This window comes from Phoenix dactylifera, mitochondrion (genome assembly GCF_009389715.1).
Source record: "Phoenix dactylifera mitochondrion, complete genome".
Taxonomy (NCBI): domain Eukaryota; kingdom Viridiplantae; phylum Streptophyta; class Magnoliopsida; order Arecales; family Arecaceae; genus Phoenix; species Phoenix dactylifera.
The window spans coordinates 619031-632638 of record NC_016740.1 but is presented as its reverse complement, the minus strand read 5'-3'; the positions used below and the strand labels follow the sequence as shown (position 1 = coordinate 632638).

The following is a 13608-nucleotide window of genomic DNA, read 5'->3' as shown; positions in this document are numbered from 1 at the left end:
GGGAGCGTAAATAATTGTAACCATATACATATGAAATGACAGCAATGGAGTACCAATCCTCGGTTTTTATTTGTAAAGTCTCTATTCCTCGGCAATCGAAGCCCAAAGATCTATGAACTAGCTCATGCTTTACTAGCCAAGCAGATGAACGACCCTGCTCTTGATCCCTCCCACATTTGTATTAGTATTAGTATTTCACATTTACAATGAAATTTTCAAAGATTGACCCGCTGTGTGTTATTCCGCACAAAAACATCCTGCCTGATTCACTAATTCGTGGTAAGATACTGAACTCTTTTCTTTGAAAAATGCTTCAGAAGGTATCTCCAAAGTAGATGGCGATTGATAGAGTCATCCTTGATCGTAATTTCCAGTATGAGTATGAGTACTGCGTCCAACATGAAACTAGTGATTGGTAGTAAAACATCGCCTGTCCTCTTCATCGATGTATTTTTATACCTTATTATGATGTTTCGTTATAGCATATATAACTGCCTCTGGTTTAGGTAGGCAGCCCGGCAAATAGACATCCACAGGAATTAGCTTCTCGACTCCCCGAACGGTACTTTTAGAATAAGAATCGGTACTGAATGAACATCCCTCCTGTTATATTATAGCTCCCATAGCTAGGAAATCTTCAGGCATTCGTCGAATACTTTCTTACTAAAGAAGGAGCCATTTTCATTGTGACTGTGCTGGCTGTGAAAATTAGGTCGGCTTGCCTAGGACTCGATCTTGGTACCAGTCCATAACGATAAAAGTGGAATCGCGAGCCAAAGTTTTGAAGCAAAAAAAAAAATGAAGCAAGAACTGGTACCATAGAGAGGCGGCCATAAACTGGAGAGTCTTGACTAATTCGAAAGATCATTCGATGTAGTTGAAATCACTGAAATTTGTCTTGTTCGGTCAAGTATAGGAAATTCCATGGAATTAAACACTGTCTTAATGGTTTCTTTTCTTTCTTTTTTTTCTTTTTGAATATTCATTCAATTCAGGAGCTAAAACCATTCCAATGCTCGCAAGCAAGCACGAAAATAAAATTCTATTCTATAAATACGGAAACGCCCAATACATCGAAACTCATTGCCCATGGATAGTTTCGACAAAAAAAAGAAAAGAAACATGGTTTAGCGGATTCGGAATTGTAACCAAGCATCCTGGGTTCTATACCCGATTCATAACTCGAGCATGCAGCCGATCCTGGATACAGAACTATAGAAAGTGTGCAGTGAGGGATCTTTATAGGTAGCCAGTCTTTCACTTCCGCCTCTCCACTCCCATGCCTTTCTTGGTCGGACCAACCCAACCGGCGATTTCCGACAAGTCTTTCTTCATTTTTAGAGCAAGAAGCGGAACAAAAATCGACGCTTTCTTTATTTATATTTATGGATAACCAATCCATTTTCAAATATAGTTGGGAGACTTTCCCCAAGAAATGGGTACATAAAATGAAAAGATCGGAACATGGGAATAGATCTTATACCAATACTGACTACCCATTTCCATTGTTGTGCTTTCTAAAATGGCATACCTATACAAGGGTTCAAGTTTCGATCGATATTTGCGGAGTTGATCATCCCTCTCGAAAACGAAGATTTGAAGTTGTCCATAATTTACTGAGTACTCGGTATAACTCACGCATTCGTGTACAAACAAGTGCAGACGAAGTAACACGAATATCTCCAGTAGTCAGTCCATTTCCATCAGCCGGCCGGTGGGAGCGAGAAGTATTGGATATGTCTGGTGTTTCTTCCATCAATCATCCGGATTTACGCCGTATATCAACAGATTATGGTTTCGAGGGTCATCCATTACGAAAAGACTTTCCTCTGAGTGGATATGTGGAAGTACGCTATGATGATCCAGAGAAACGTGTGGTTTCTGAACCCATTGAGATGACCCAAGAATTTCGCTATTTCGATTCTGCTAGTCCTTGGGAACAGCGTAGCGACGGATAATTCAGAATCAACATAGGTCTAGTCCAGGGGACAAATCAATAGGAAATGCTATTTGCTTCTTAAGAAGAAGAACTTCTATGAAATGAAAGAGTTGGAACGGGCGTCGGATATCATTGAAAAATAAAAAAGAAAAAAGGAAGAAGTGTTATCGAACGATTTCCTTCCATTCTTCCTAGTATGGAAGAAGTAAAGAAAAAGTACTGCGTCTCGATCTATACGAAACGGCACTGGTTTTTCTTTTCTTTCGGTTTCATTGATAGCAGAAGAGTACGCTAGCTAGCTAGCGGAGCCTGAAAACGCTTGCTAGCTAGCGCGCCCCACCCCTACGGAAACTATTGCCTACGCTTGCTGCTCGCTCAGTGTCAGTAGAAGGGAAGAAAAGATGGTCACTCCTTTTAGGAACATGGCTCGCCTTACGACTGTTGCACTTCACTCGCTGCTCGCTGGCTCGTTCATTCACTTGCTCATGAACTCGCTGCTTCGCCAGAAGCGACTAGTCGCCTCCTTTCCTCCGCCGAAAGATGCTTAGCCAGAAGCGACGAAGGAGGGGAGCTGGGGAAGGGCGACGATGGAAATGAGGGGGAAGCTGTCGTAGAAGCTTTGCCCCTTGCTTTACAGAAATTGTTATGAACTTACTAAATGACCTTATTCTCCCGGAACGCTAGCTAATCTAATAGTTCCCTTCAATCTTCTTAACTTAAGAACGAACGCCGCCATCCTTCTTATTCAGGAACCCATTGAGGGGGGCGTCGGCCCGGGAAGGGGAGAGTGGCCGAGTGGTCAAAAGCGACAGACTGTAAATCTGTTGAAGGTTTTCTACGTAGGTTCGAATCCTACCTCTCCCACTTGTTGTAGACTTAAGAGAAGAGAAAGTAGGCGTCAGCGTAGGAGGGCCAACCGAGCGAAGCTCTTTCTTTTTTTTGGCCGGGCCGTGAAGTGAAATTGTATCGTATGCTAGTTAGAGAGGTTGGCGAACTACTACGATCTATAGAGATTCCCCATCTATATCCAATCCCAACGAGACGAGAATAGAAGCGAGTCGCTTCCGGCGTCGGCTTGTAGTCTCTGCAGTCGGCACACGCACGCGCCCGCCAGAATGCCTCCTTGGTTCGGGACGAAGCCAAGCGATACATACGATAGACGAAGGAAGCGCCCACCCTGCAGGAGGGCGCGCGCCCTGTAGTTTTTCAGTTGCAAACTCCTCGAAGCCTTAGCCCTGTAGTTTTGAAGCAACAAGCAACGGATTGAGCGCGCAAGGCGCGAAAGAACAAGCAACGGCTTTCGCCGTTGCGCGTTAGCGCAGCCGTTTTGAAGCTGGGGAAGGCAAGTTTGATCGAGGATTGGAGAGGAGAGGTGGAATAAAAAGCTCGGGATGGATTTAGGAGTCTTTGTGCGAGCCGTATGCGGTGAGAGTCGCACGTACGGTAACGAGGGGGGTTCGCGTCTATACGTGTAGTGTGGTGGTTGGGCCTACCCACCCTATTTGTTCCATGATCTATGGGTCTACTGGAGCTACCCACTTCGATCAATTAGCCAAGATTTTGACCGGATACGAAATCACTGGTGCTCGATCTAGTGGTATTTTTATGGGGATTCTATCTATCGCTGTAGGATCCCTATTCAAGATCACTGCAGTTCCTCTTCGGGCGGCTGTAGGACGGACGGCCCCCTATAGGTAGTAGGGTAGGATGGGTGGTACCGCTCAGATTGCGGCCAATCCTCCTAACTGCGCGCGGGCCGGGCTTAGAGCGCGTGAAACTCATCACTACCTCGTAAGGGCGTTGAGACCATAGCATGTTACACAAAAGCGCCGCTTTCTCTGGAGTGTTGTCACACAGCTGCCCGACTAGAAGAGCTACTCGCTCTGTAGTGTTGTCACACAAGATAAGCACGCCGCCCGCCTGCTGGCCGGGCGAATCGAAGTTATCTTCCGGTCAACTGTCCACCCAGTCAAGTGCAAAAAACACAGTGGAATCACGCAACGCACGCTGCTGGTGTGCTTCCTGCCCACGAGGAAAGAAGAGCGACAAGGTTCAGATTTGACTGTTTGCAGCATGGGAGCTGATTACCAAAAAAATCCCTGGGAAAAAAGAAAAGATATCTCGGTAACGAAAACCATAGGAGGCTGTATTAGCGAGATCCAACGGTGAACAGCTGCCCAAAAGAAAAACCGCCTGGAAGTCCGAGGACCTTTAGTACCGTACCCTACCCCCGAACCAGCAGCCTTCGCGCCAAGCGACGACCGCCCTTGTCCCTTTCCTTTTTCCATTCAGCCTACTTCTTAGCTTTGTTCCGTCAGTCTAAGGCAAAGCTTAAGTGGTTCGCCTACCTTACCCACTTGACGAAAGGGAACGAACTTCGTTTCGTTTCCGGGTTTATGGATGGATTCAGTCAGCCTCACTCCTTCCTTTTGAAAAGTGACGCTTTGCGTCTTCGCTTCCGAGGGTTAGGGTCAAGGGCCGTTTCGAGCAAGCTTTCGCTTTTTCTCCCGGCTTTCAACAACTTTCGCTTTAGCTTCCAAAGGCGACCCTATGACGTTTCCGTCATTGAAGTAGCCTTTCGTCGCCCTACCCTAAGAAAGAAGTCACTATCAAACTGCTTGCCCTACTGAAGTACCAAAGGTGCGCTCCGCCCGGAAACTCTTAATATGTTTGCTACTGAAAGAAGTAGGGCTCCTATTAACTAAAGGTTATTCGGTTTCCTTTAGAATGAAAGTCGCTATGAAGCCCCTACTACTATCGATTCAAAAGGCGAACAGCCCCCCTCGTATGGGTGGGGTGTTTGTGGGAAGCTGCCTTGGATATGAGGAATTCCTATAATAGAAAAATAGAACAAAGGCAAAGTCCGGTATTTGACGAAGATCTTTCTATCAATAGATAGGAATGAGTGTTCGATATAGGGGATAGGATCCATCTGCTCTCTCTCTAAATTTTTTTTGCTTCAATTTAGAGAGAAAGAGCAGATATTTCTATATAAAAAATAAAAGAAAATCGGGAGATGATTAAATAATAGATACATAGACATCTAAAGGGATGTATATTCGATTCCTATATATAATGAGATTTTTTTTTTATTTATATATATTTGAATATCATATATCTCTCTTTTTTTTTCTATGAATTTCGTAAAAATGGTTCGTTTTTTGGTTCCCCGAAGCCCCGAATGGATTGGATCGTTTCTCCTTCTGCCAACGAAATGAAGGCGTCGCCCGTTCCGAATGCTTCTCCGATCCTGAAGTTCTCGCGAAGAGAATAAGATGCTGCTCCCCCTCCCTCTGTCTTTTTCCGCTTTGCTAATCTTCCCCTCTAACGCGGGCCGGGCGGCGGCGGGCGCGGGAGGAAGAAACCTAAGAGAAGACGCTCTTCTCTTAGGTCCTTTTTTCAGTGCAACACAGGAAAGCGCCCTCTTTTTGTCATCCCTGCAGCTTCCCAGAGGCTTTTTTGTATTGAACGCATGGCGTAGCTAGGACCCCTCCAATCATGTTTGAGCCTATGTTCAAACCAAAACAACCCCGGGGCCCCCAAAGGGGAATTCGACGAATGCCTGCCGACGTTCAGATAAGGGAATGCTTCCCAAACCACTAAAGGAAAGGCTCGACGAAGGGAGGGAGATGCGGCGGGGTAAGGAAAACGCTTTCGGAGATCGAGATGTCGATTTGTTTTTCATCGAAAACGAAGAAGGCCGAGGGGATAGCAGCCTTCGGGCTTTGCCTGCCCTTTTCTAATAAAGAATTCCGGCTCGGCCCGGGAAAGCGCTGGCAACAACATAAAGGAAGGGGTCCATGTAGCTGCTGCGCCCGCCCACTGAGCAGCAGGTTCGGCATCTACTACAAAAGAGAGAATCCACTTCAGATAACCACGTCTCTGCTAGGCAGCGTGTGGAATGGCCGAGAGCGGACCCTTTTGGATATATAATCCAAGCCGAGAGTGGAGTTACGTGAACAGCCGTCTGATGGAAAACAACTTTCACGTTCGGTTCAGAGAGCACTTTTTTCGTTGAGAATTCCTCGTTCCTTTTTGTGTGAATTCCCCAGCGGCGAATTAACAACTTGTGGGGCCCTATCTATTCAATCTCTCGAGCCCCGAAGAAAACCCCCCTCTCCCTCGGACTCAATCTATCTTTTGACTCAATATATGTGGGCACCTGATATCTATGAGGGTTCACCCACCCCGGTGACAGCATTCCTTTCTATTGCGCCTAAAATCTCTATTTCTGCAAATATGTCACGTGTTTCTATTGTTGGTTCCTATGGAGGTACATTGCAACAAATCTTCTTTTTCTGCAGCATTGCTTCTATGATCTTAGGAGCACTGGCCGCCATGGCCCAAACGAAAGTCAAAAGACCTCTAGCTCATAGTTCGATTGGACATGTAGGTTATATTCGTACTGGTTTCTCATGTGGAACCATAGAAGGAATTCAATCACTACTAATTGGTATATTTATTTATGCATCAATGACGATAGATGCATTCGCCATAGTTCCAGCATTACGGCAAACCCGTGTCAAATATATAGCGGATTTGGGCGCTCTAGCCAAAACGAATCCTATTTCGGCTATGACCTTCTCCATTACAATGTTCTCATACGCAGGAATACCCCCGTTAGCCGGCTTTTGTAGCAAATTCTATTTGTTCTTCGCCGCTTTGGGTTGTGGGGCTTACTTCCTAGCCCCAGTGGGAGTAGTGACTAGCGTTATAGGTCGTTGGGCGGCCGGAAGGTTGCCATGAGTAAGGTTGGGGGACCGAGGGCAGTTTTCCGTGCACCGGACACGTAGCTTACCGAATCAGTTGCGACACGGATGGGAATGCATGCTACGAAAGACAGGGTCGAGTCTGATACATCAACCGTCGACTCCATATCCTTGTACGAGTCCACAATCACTACACGAGATGAACCTGGGTTTGGTGAATGGAAGTTGGCCTTAGGTGTAATAGGACTCCCAGTTACTGCGCGCGATCGTATACTGAGGTGCTCCCCGTCGGTTGTTGGAACGACGCGAGCCGGGCCGGGCCTCGATTCAATTCAGAAAGATGAAGGGACAGAGGTGACTAATTCCCCATCTCATTTGGGGCGGAAAACGAATCGACATCTCGATGTGATACAGCCCTTTCCATTTTCGTTGGGAAAGAACGGCGAAGTCCATCCGAACCGTCCAATGAAGAAATAAGAGGAGAGCAAAGCGCCAATGGCGCGCGAAGCGCATGCGGAACGGGCACGGAGAAATAAAGAAGTGTGGAGGAGAAGCAGCCGAGCTCATTCCCTTCGCTTCCTGGGCCCAAAGCAGTGCTTTGTTTCCTGGCCAAATCAAGGATTTGGGGCTTCTTGCAAAATATATATGAATAGAAAGATAGATCCATCCATCTATCCGGATATCTAAAAAAGAATCGATTTCGATTTCATTCAACGTTTGATTCAAAGAACTGCGCTTAGCCCCCCCGCTCATGAAACGGCTCTGCTGCAATGGATGGCAGAGGGTCCGTAGTACCCGAAGCACTGGAGTGATCCAGTAGCCGGGAAGGGGCCTAGAAGTGCCTACTACTACACCACACTACACTTGGCTCTACACATTTACAGAGCTAACCCCTGTCCAGTGTCTGGCAGAACGTTGGGGGCTTCAATCCTGACTCCTTATCCCCATCTCAGCCCAGGCTAACGGAGCCTTACTTATTCAGGGGAGAGAGTGGAGCCTCGAGAAGCACTCTTGAGAGGAAGATCCTTGGCCCCTCTTCATTCTCTACAGGGGTCTCTGCCCACATGGAAGCGGGGCAGAGATGGAAAAGATCAAACACGGGAATAAGAAGCAAGCTCACCTTCCTTTTTGATAAAATTTATAGAGGGGGATGGATAAAGTAGACAAAACAGACTCCCATTTTCCAGTCGAAAAAATGGGTTCCTTTTTCGTCTCGACAAAGAAAGAATCATCTTGAAAACGCTCCTAACCCCTTCGTAGAGCCGTGTATTGTAAGTGATCCGAACCTGCCCGGAGCGAGCCCCCCTTAGAGGCAAGTGAAGTTGGTGAGCCGTATGATGGGCAACTATCTCCTGCGGTTCGGAGAGGACTCAGCTGTTAGTTAGTACCCCCTTGGTTTCGGGGTGGACCCTTTCACTCTATTTTATTATATACGCTTAGCGAAAAGAATGTTTTTTGATAGACCTAGGACATGGATTCTATATGAACCAATGGATCGTGACAAGTCGTTACTACTAGCAATGACTTCCTCTTTCATTACTTCATCCTTTCCATATCCCTCTCCCTTGTTCGATCTTACTCATCAAATGGCACTCAGTTCATATCTGTAAGTTCGATCATTGACAAGGTTCAAAGAAAGGGTGGGCCATTCACCATGAAGGCTAAAAACAAGCGATATAGGCTTTACTGGACCACGCCCAACAAACTACGGCATCAAAGCTTACGTGCTAACGCACGCCCTGTAGTTTTGAAGCTCGTCTTGACCGCGACATCTTTTTTGGTTAGCAAGCTTCTCGCTCTTCAAAAGATCATACAGATTTGTCATTCAGGGAAAGAATTTGTCATACGTAATAGCTATGTTTACAATCTCCTTGCTCCCCGTAAATCTTGACTTTGTCGGGTTCCGGGGCTATAGCCTCTTTTTCTTTATTGAAATTTTTTTTTCTTTCTCTCCCCTACGGACAAAGAATGGAGTCCAACAGCTAAAGGGATGACTGGTCAATTGGATTACATGAGAGAATGAATGAGAGAAAGCAACGGTCTCGGCAGTCATAGCTTCCTTCTTTGGTGAAATATCCATCCCGTTCAACTCGTACTGATTGATGACCCATTAACTAAATAAAGTAGACCAAAGAGTTTCCTAGTTGAGTTTTATTCCCTACCGGAGGGCTACTCAAAAGGGGTGAAAAAGGCAAAGGAAGAAAGAAGCGAGCGAGACCACATTAAGAGGAAGAAAGAGATTTGAGATAGGGGAATAGCGCAATCATAAGTAGATTCTTTTTGGGGGAGATCCCTTTCCTTACTTTGTTCGTGTGACCATTGCTGTAAGTGGGCCTGCTCTTCGTCCCATTTAATTTACTATAAAATTAGCTACCTTAAGTTAGGTCATCGGCCGGGGGAACTCAATCAGTTAATCAATGGAAGGTGAAAATGGAAGATTAAGGGTCTTCTCTAAAGGACTGGAACAAGGCGGCTTATCGGATTCCTCCCTTTTCCTTGAGCCGGCACTTTACCTTTGACCTTGCTCTGGAACTAGACCTTACGAAGGCCCAACTAAACTATTAGAGAGCTCGCCGCAGGCTCAGAGGCATCCACCGGAGACCGACTTTACTGCTTCATCTTTCTCTTTCGCCCTGGATTCCCTTTTGTCTTTCATAAAAGTATCTTATTTCACTTTCAGTGACGTTGTGCTTGGGCTTCTTTCAGGGGAAGCGGCTTAGAAGCTTCAAAACGGGCTTCAAAGCAACAAGCAACGGATTGAGCGCGCAAGGCGCGAAAGAACAAGCAACGGCTTTCGCCGTTGCGCGTTAGCGCAGCCGTTTTGAAGCTTAGCCCTCGGGAGAAAACTGGAATTAAGGCGGGTCCCTTAGAACTGAACTGGTTGATTCTAAGGTGGGTGATAAGCAGCAGTTTCCGTATCAAGCCTACCATCTCTTCTCACGAAAGTGTTTCCATCCCGTCTCCGAAAGTGATTCTATATCTGTGGCCCAGGTTCCTGATTCCGCTGGTTGTGAGGCAATATGCTGGGTAAGAAGCCCGAGCAAGAGCAAACAGAATCTTCTCAGGTCTCTCTCCATCTTCTATGGATCTTGATTCGGCAGCAGTTCAAACAAACTCCATCTGAGGTTGAAAACAAAGGATTGAAAGGCAGTTGCTCACAAGCCAGCTATCCAGTTCTCCATGACGATCGTTAGTAAGATTCCGAGGGATAGCCAGACCTATATATCGTTTTTAGACCCCATGCATCAATCAGTAATTTCTCTCCTGGACATAGGAATCAACCCGCAGAAGAATCAGGATCTAGCGCATTGGACAAAGTAGATACTTTTGCATCCCACTTTGGTTGTTCCCAGAGTTTTGGAAGAAGGAACTCAAGGCGGGGCTCGGGAAACCTACAAAGTCAAGAGAGGTGGAGTGGGCGGGAGGAAGAAGATTTTTCACAATAGGGGACAGGACAGGAACTCACGAACTATGCCTGGGCTATCTCCTTTTCCAACCGGGACTAGAACTCCCAGCTCTACGGTATGGAATGAGGTCTTTGAATCGGGAGGCTAGGAACTTAACTTATTGGAGACTTTTCCACTGGCGCATATCAAAGAAAAGGAAGACCAGACAGAGCATTAGCCTTACAACAAGCTTTACAAAAGGGCTTAAAAGAGTTGTTTGATAAGCTTTCACTGAACTATCAGCCCTAGCTTCCCGCAACGGAAAAAAGACGGATTGATTCTCTAAGCGTTAAGCTATCTATTCCCTCATGAGCTCCAATAATGAAATTGATCCCCCCACTTCAAAGGAAGAACCCCCCTAAACAAGTCTATAGGGCTTTATTGAGAGTGTACGTCATCTTTTCGAGTCTCGACATGCAAGGGGTAATCTCAAGAGCAATCCAGGGAAGTGAACGTAGGGGTTCGAACTCGACTAATACTTCTGTCAATTGCTTACCCAGCTTCGGGCGAATCATCCTCGGGAAGGAGTTCAGTCTCACGCAGTGAAGAGATCCGTTTAGTAGACGATATGAAATCCCATGAGCGGTTGAAATTGCTAAAGATCAACATAGCCTTTCACAGCACCACTAAAAATTCTATTTCTTTCTCTTGAATTACTAACGATTTTATACTAATGCAGCTCCTTAAGCGTACCCCTATCTGTCTTCTCTGACTTCCGTGTCAGAGCCCAACTGAAAAGCCTACAAAGACTGATGATTTGGCATTGTTAGTTGACAAGTACGAGTACCATATAAGGATAAGGCTTATAAGGAAGTCCCCTCAAGTTGGATCTGACCGAGGTCTTGAACTAAATGATACCTAAAGCTATACAAATGCCAGTTTTAGGTCCCGTGATGGGAAGAGCAGAGAAAGAACTTCTTTGCTTCGAACCTAAGCTAATAAAGAACCTAGAAAGAGTGCTAGCACCAAGAAAAAGGGCTTCAACCCGCCTATCGAGACAGGGACTGGACTTGGTACCCGTTGTGCTCGGGCTTCTTTAGAGGAAGGACTTCGCTCTCTTCACTTTCAGCCTTCCCAACAGTCAAAGAAAGATTAGCTTCCCCAGTCTTCCCCCCTTCCTGTCCTAAACCCTTCCTAAAGCAGGAAAGAAATCCCTATTCTATTCATGGGATATTCAGATAAGATTGCCTCTATGTATCAAAAAGAGGATCTGACTTTTTTTATAGTTTTTTGAGCTGTAGACCATATTTTGATATCTCTGAAATGATGATCTCCTTAATTGAGAATCCACCCTCATTTTGAGCTGGACGCGAATCAGCACTTACTGATGCAAGAATGACACCGGGCTCACTTCAATGCCAAAAAGACGAGTAATAGGTAGAGGAGGCGTTACTGGTATCATGGACGGGAGCAAAGGTAAGAGAAGAAAGCCCCATCTCAAGTAAGGGAACAAGCATGGCATAAGATCTGGAATGAAGGTTGGCCTTTGATTGGCTAAAAGGAAGGTCTAGCTTTCGATATTCGGCATAGAGAATGGGTGAGAAATCTCTAAAGAAGACGGATTCAGTGGCTGAAATTAGTGGAGTAGCATAGCAGCTTTTTGGTGAGGGAAGAGGGCCTGCTTCTTAGGTCTTAGCTTAGTTGGGGCTTCGTCGACCTGTACTCGAGACAGGAAGTCAGTGAAGTAAGGAAAGTTCTGTAAGCTCCTCTAGACGATGAACTTTATGAGCTGCTTCCGCTATATTTTGCCAGTTCGAGATAAAGTGCTTTTTTAGCGGGTTCAGTTCCAGACTAGACTGCCATAGAGAAAAAGCCTCTAAGAAAAAAGACTACTGGACACTTGGTGCCACCTTTCGCCACCAAATTATATTAGTAACCTATTTATTTACGGTTCTTTTTCCTTCTAGCTTGAGGAATTTGAACTATTGGTGAGCCGAAGGCCTACCTGGCGAGTGTTCACAGGTATTGCGGGAACTCCTTCAGTTCAGGTAGCCATAGTCACTCAGGGCTATTGTACAATTTACTATAGCTTGACTTCATTTCGTCTAGAGCTCGAGACTCGACGTTTCGAAGTCGGCTACCTACATACATCAGTAAGATAAGGCTTTATAGTCTTCCTTCCCTTCGTTCCATAAGCAAATGAGTCTGTCTTTCATCCCTAAAGAACGTTTAGTTTCGGTATTCAATGACTCCTTCCCCTGGAATAGTGGAAGACTTTTGATCTTTTAAGGATTAGTAGTTCCTGATCCCGCAAGTAAGTTCGTTAGCTAGGCTAGAAGTACTTCTGGCCCGAGAGTCAGTGAAGGACTTTCTCGGGGAGTTCCTGAAATCATAGTTCTCACTACGCCGCAAGCCGCAAGAGTAGGCTTTTTGGCTGCTTGTTGCTGATTTATTCACATTCACCAGGAAAAGAAAGATTGAACTTGCGGATTGGCGGGAATGTTGAACCTACATTCTAAAGCTTGCCAACTAGCGCCCTTTATATATAGTTAATAGGTCTCTTCAAAATTTTGGATCAGAGATCAGCAATGCAATTTGGTCTTCACTTTTTAGATATGGAGTTAAGATGATTCCTGCTATTACCTTTTCTCTTACATAGTGAAAATGAACTTAAAGATGCTTAGTTCTTTGCTCGTGGAAAACTGGATTGGACGCTATATGTATGGCACTTTTATGTTATCACAAAACATTTCAGAAGGCCTTGTTTGTGCAAGGAAAGCCCAGCCCTTCATTGCGCTTTTATCCACTGCTGTATAGGAAATGGCTCTATATTCGGCTTCTGCACTGGATCTGGCCACTGTTGCCTGCTTCTGACTCTTCCCATTTTTTAGATGACTTCCCATGAACACACAGTAACCAGTGGTGGACTTTCTACTATGGAATTAGGGGGGCTTCCTGATCCGCTTTCGACCTTCCCCATCTCTTTCCACGCACGGATTCCGCCACTGAGAATCTTTCCGGCCGGCGTCTGGATTCCTTCTGCTTTCGTGCGTGCTGATGCTTTCTTCCATAGGGTGGCTTTTTTTCCCTTCCTTAATCAGGGGCTGGGTTCACTCACTTTCTTTCTATAGAAAAGGGTTCGATCATAAGCTTATGTGATCGGAGCCAGCATCTCAAGGAGCCATAAGCCATCATAAGCTTATTTGAGGGTATCCCTTCATACACCACTGGGATAAGATCGCATAAGCGTCTCCTAGCCTAGGGATCGAAGCTTCTGTTTCTATGAGAATCCCGCCCAGATGAAAGATCATACGCTGCCCTCGATAAGCTTCATGAAAATCTGGATATGCATGCCATAGAAGTCATAATGCTGCTTAAGCAGCATTGGAAGAATTTTGCTGGCGTGAACTGGCGCTGAGGCTTTTGGGCGCCACTTGTCTCACCATTGGGAGGAACATTATGATAGTTCTGCGGTTGTTGGGGGTACTTCTGCTGGATGGGCTGTTGCACAGGCGAAGGCGCTCAGGTGCGCTTAGAGTCTTATAGGCTCAGGAGCCACTTGAGGACAACCGCC

At 45.8% G+C, this 13608-nt stretch overlaps 3 protein-coding genes, 1 non-coding gene and 1 pseudogene across 4 annotated transcripts.

Annotated features, from left to right (window-relative positions):
• The first annotated feature begins 1385 nt into the window (after positions 1-1385).
• On the top strand, positions 1386-1958 carry nad9 (NADH dehydrogenase subunit 9). The gene has a single exon. The coding sequence runs from the start codon at positions 1386-1388 to the stop codon at positions 1956-1958; it is 573 nt and encodes a 190-aa protein (YP_005090396.1).
• Positions 1959-2720: 762 nt separating this feature from the next.
• Positions 2721-2803, top strand: KEH32_t14. The gene has a single exon. It is a non-coding gene; the product is annotated as a tRNA-Tyr (tRNA).
• A 645-nt stretch (positions 2804-3448) lies between these two features.
• nad2 (NADH dehydrogenase subunit 2) lies at positions 3449-6682 on the top strand (one part of a trans-spliced gene, as the record gives it). Coding sequence (YP_005090358.1) covers positions 3449-3601; positions 6089-6682 — 747 coding nt within the window.
• A 293-nt stretch (positions 6683-6975) lies between these two features.
• orf142 lies at positions 6976-7401 on the bottom strand. The gene has a single exon. It carries the CDS (start codon positions 7399-7401, stop codon positions 6976-6978), a length of 426 nt encoding a protein of 141 aa, YP_005090395.1.
• A 328-nt stretch (positions 7402-7729) lies between these two features.
• Positions 7730-8029, top strand: orf100 (annotated as a pseudogene).
• Positions 8030-8069: 40 nt separating this feature from the next.
• On the top strand, positions 8070-8258 carry nad2 (NADH dehydrogenase subunit 2; one part of a trans-spliced gene, as the record gives it). Coding sequence (YP_005090358.1) covers positions 8070-8258 — 189 coding nt within the window.
• Positions 8259-13608: the final 5350 nt, after the last annotated feature.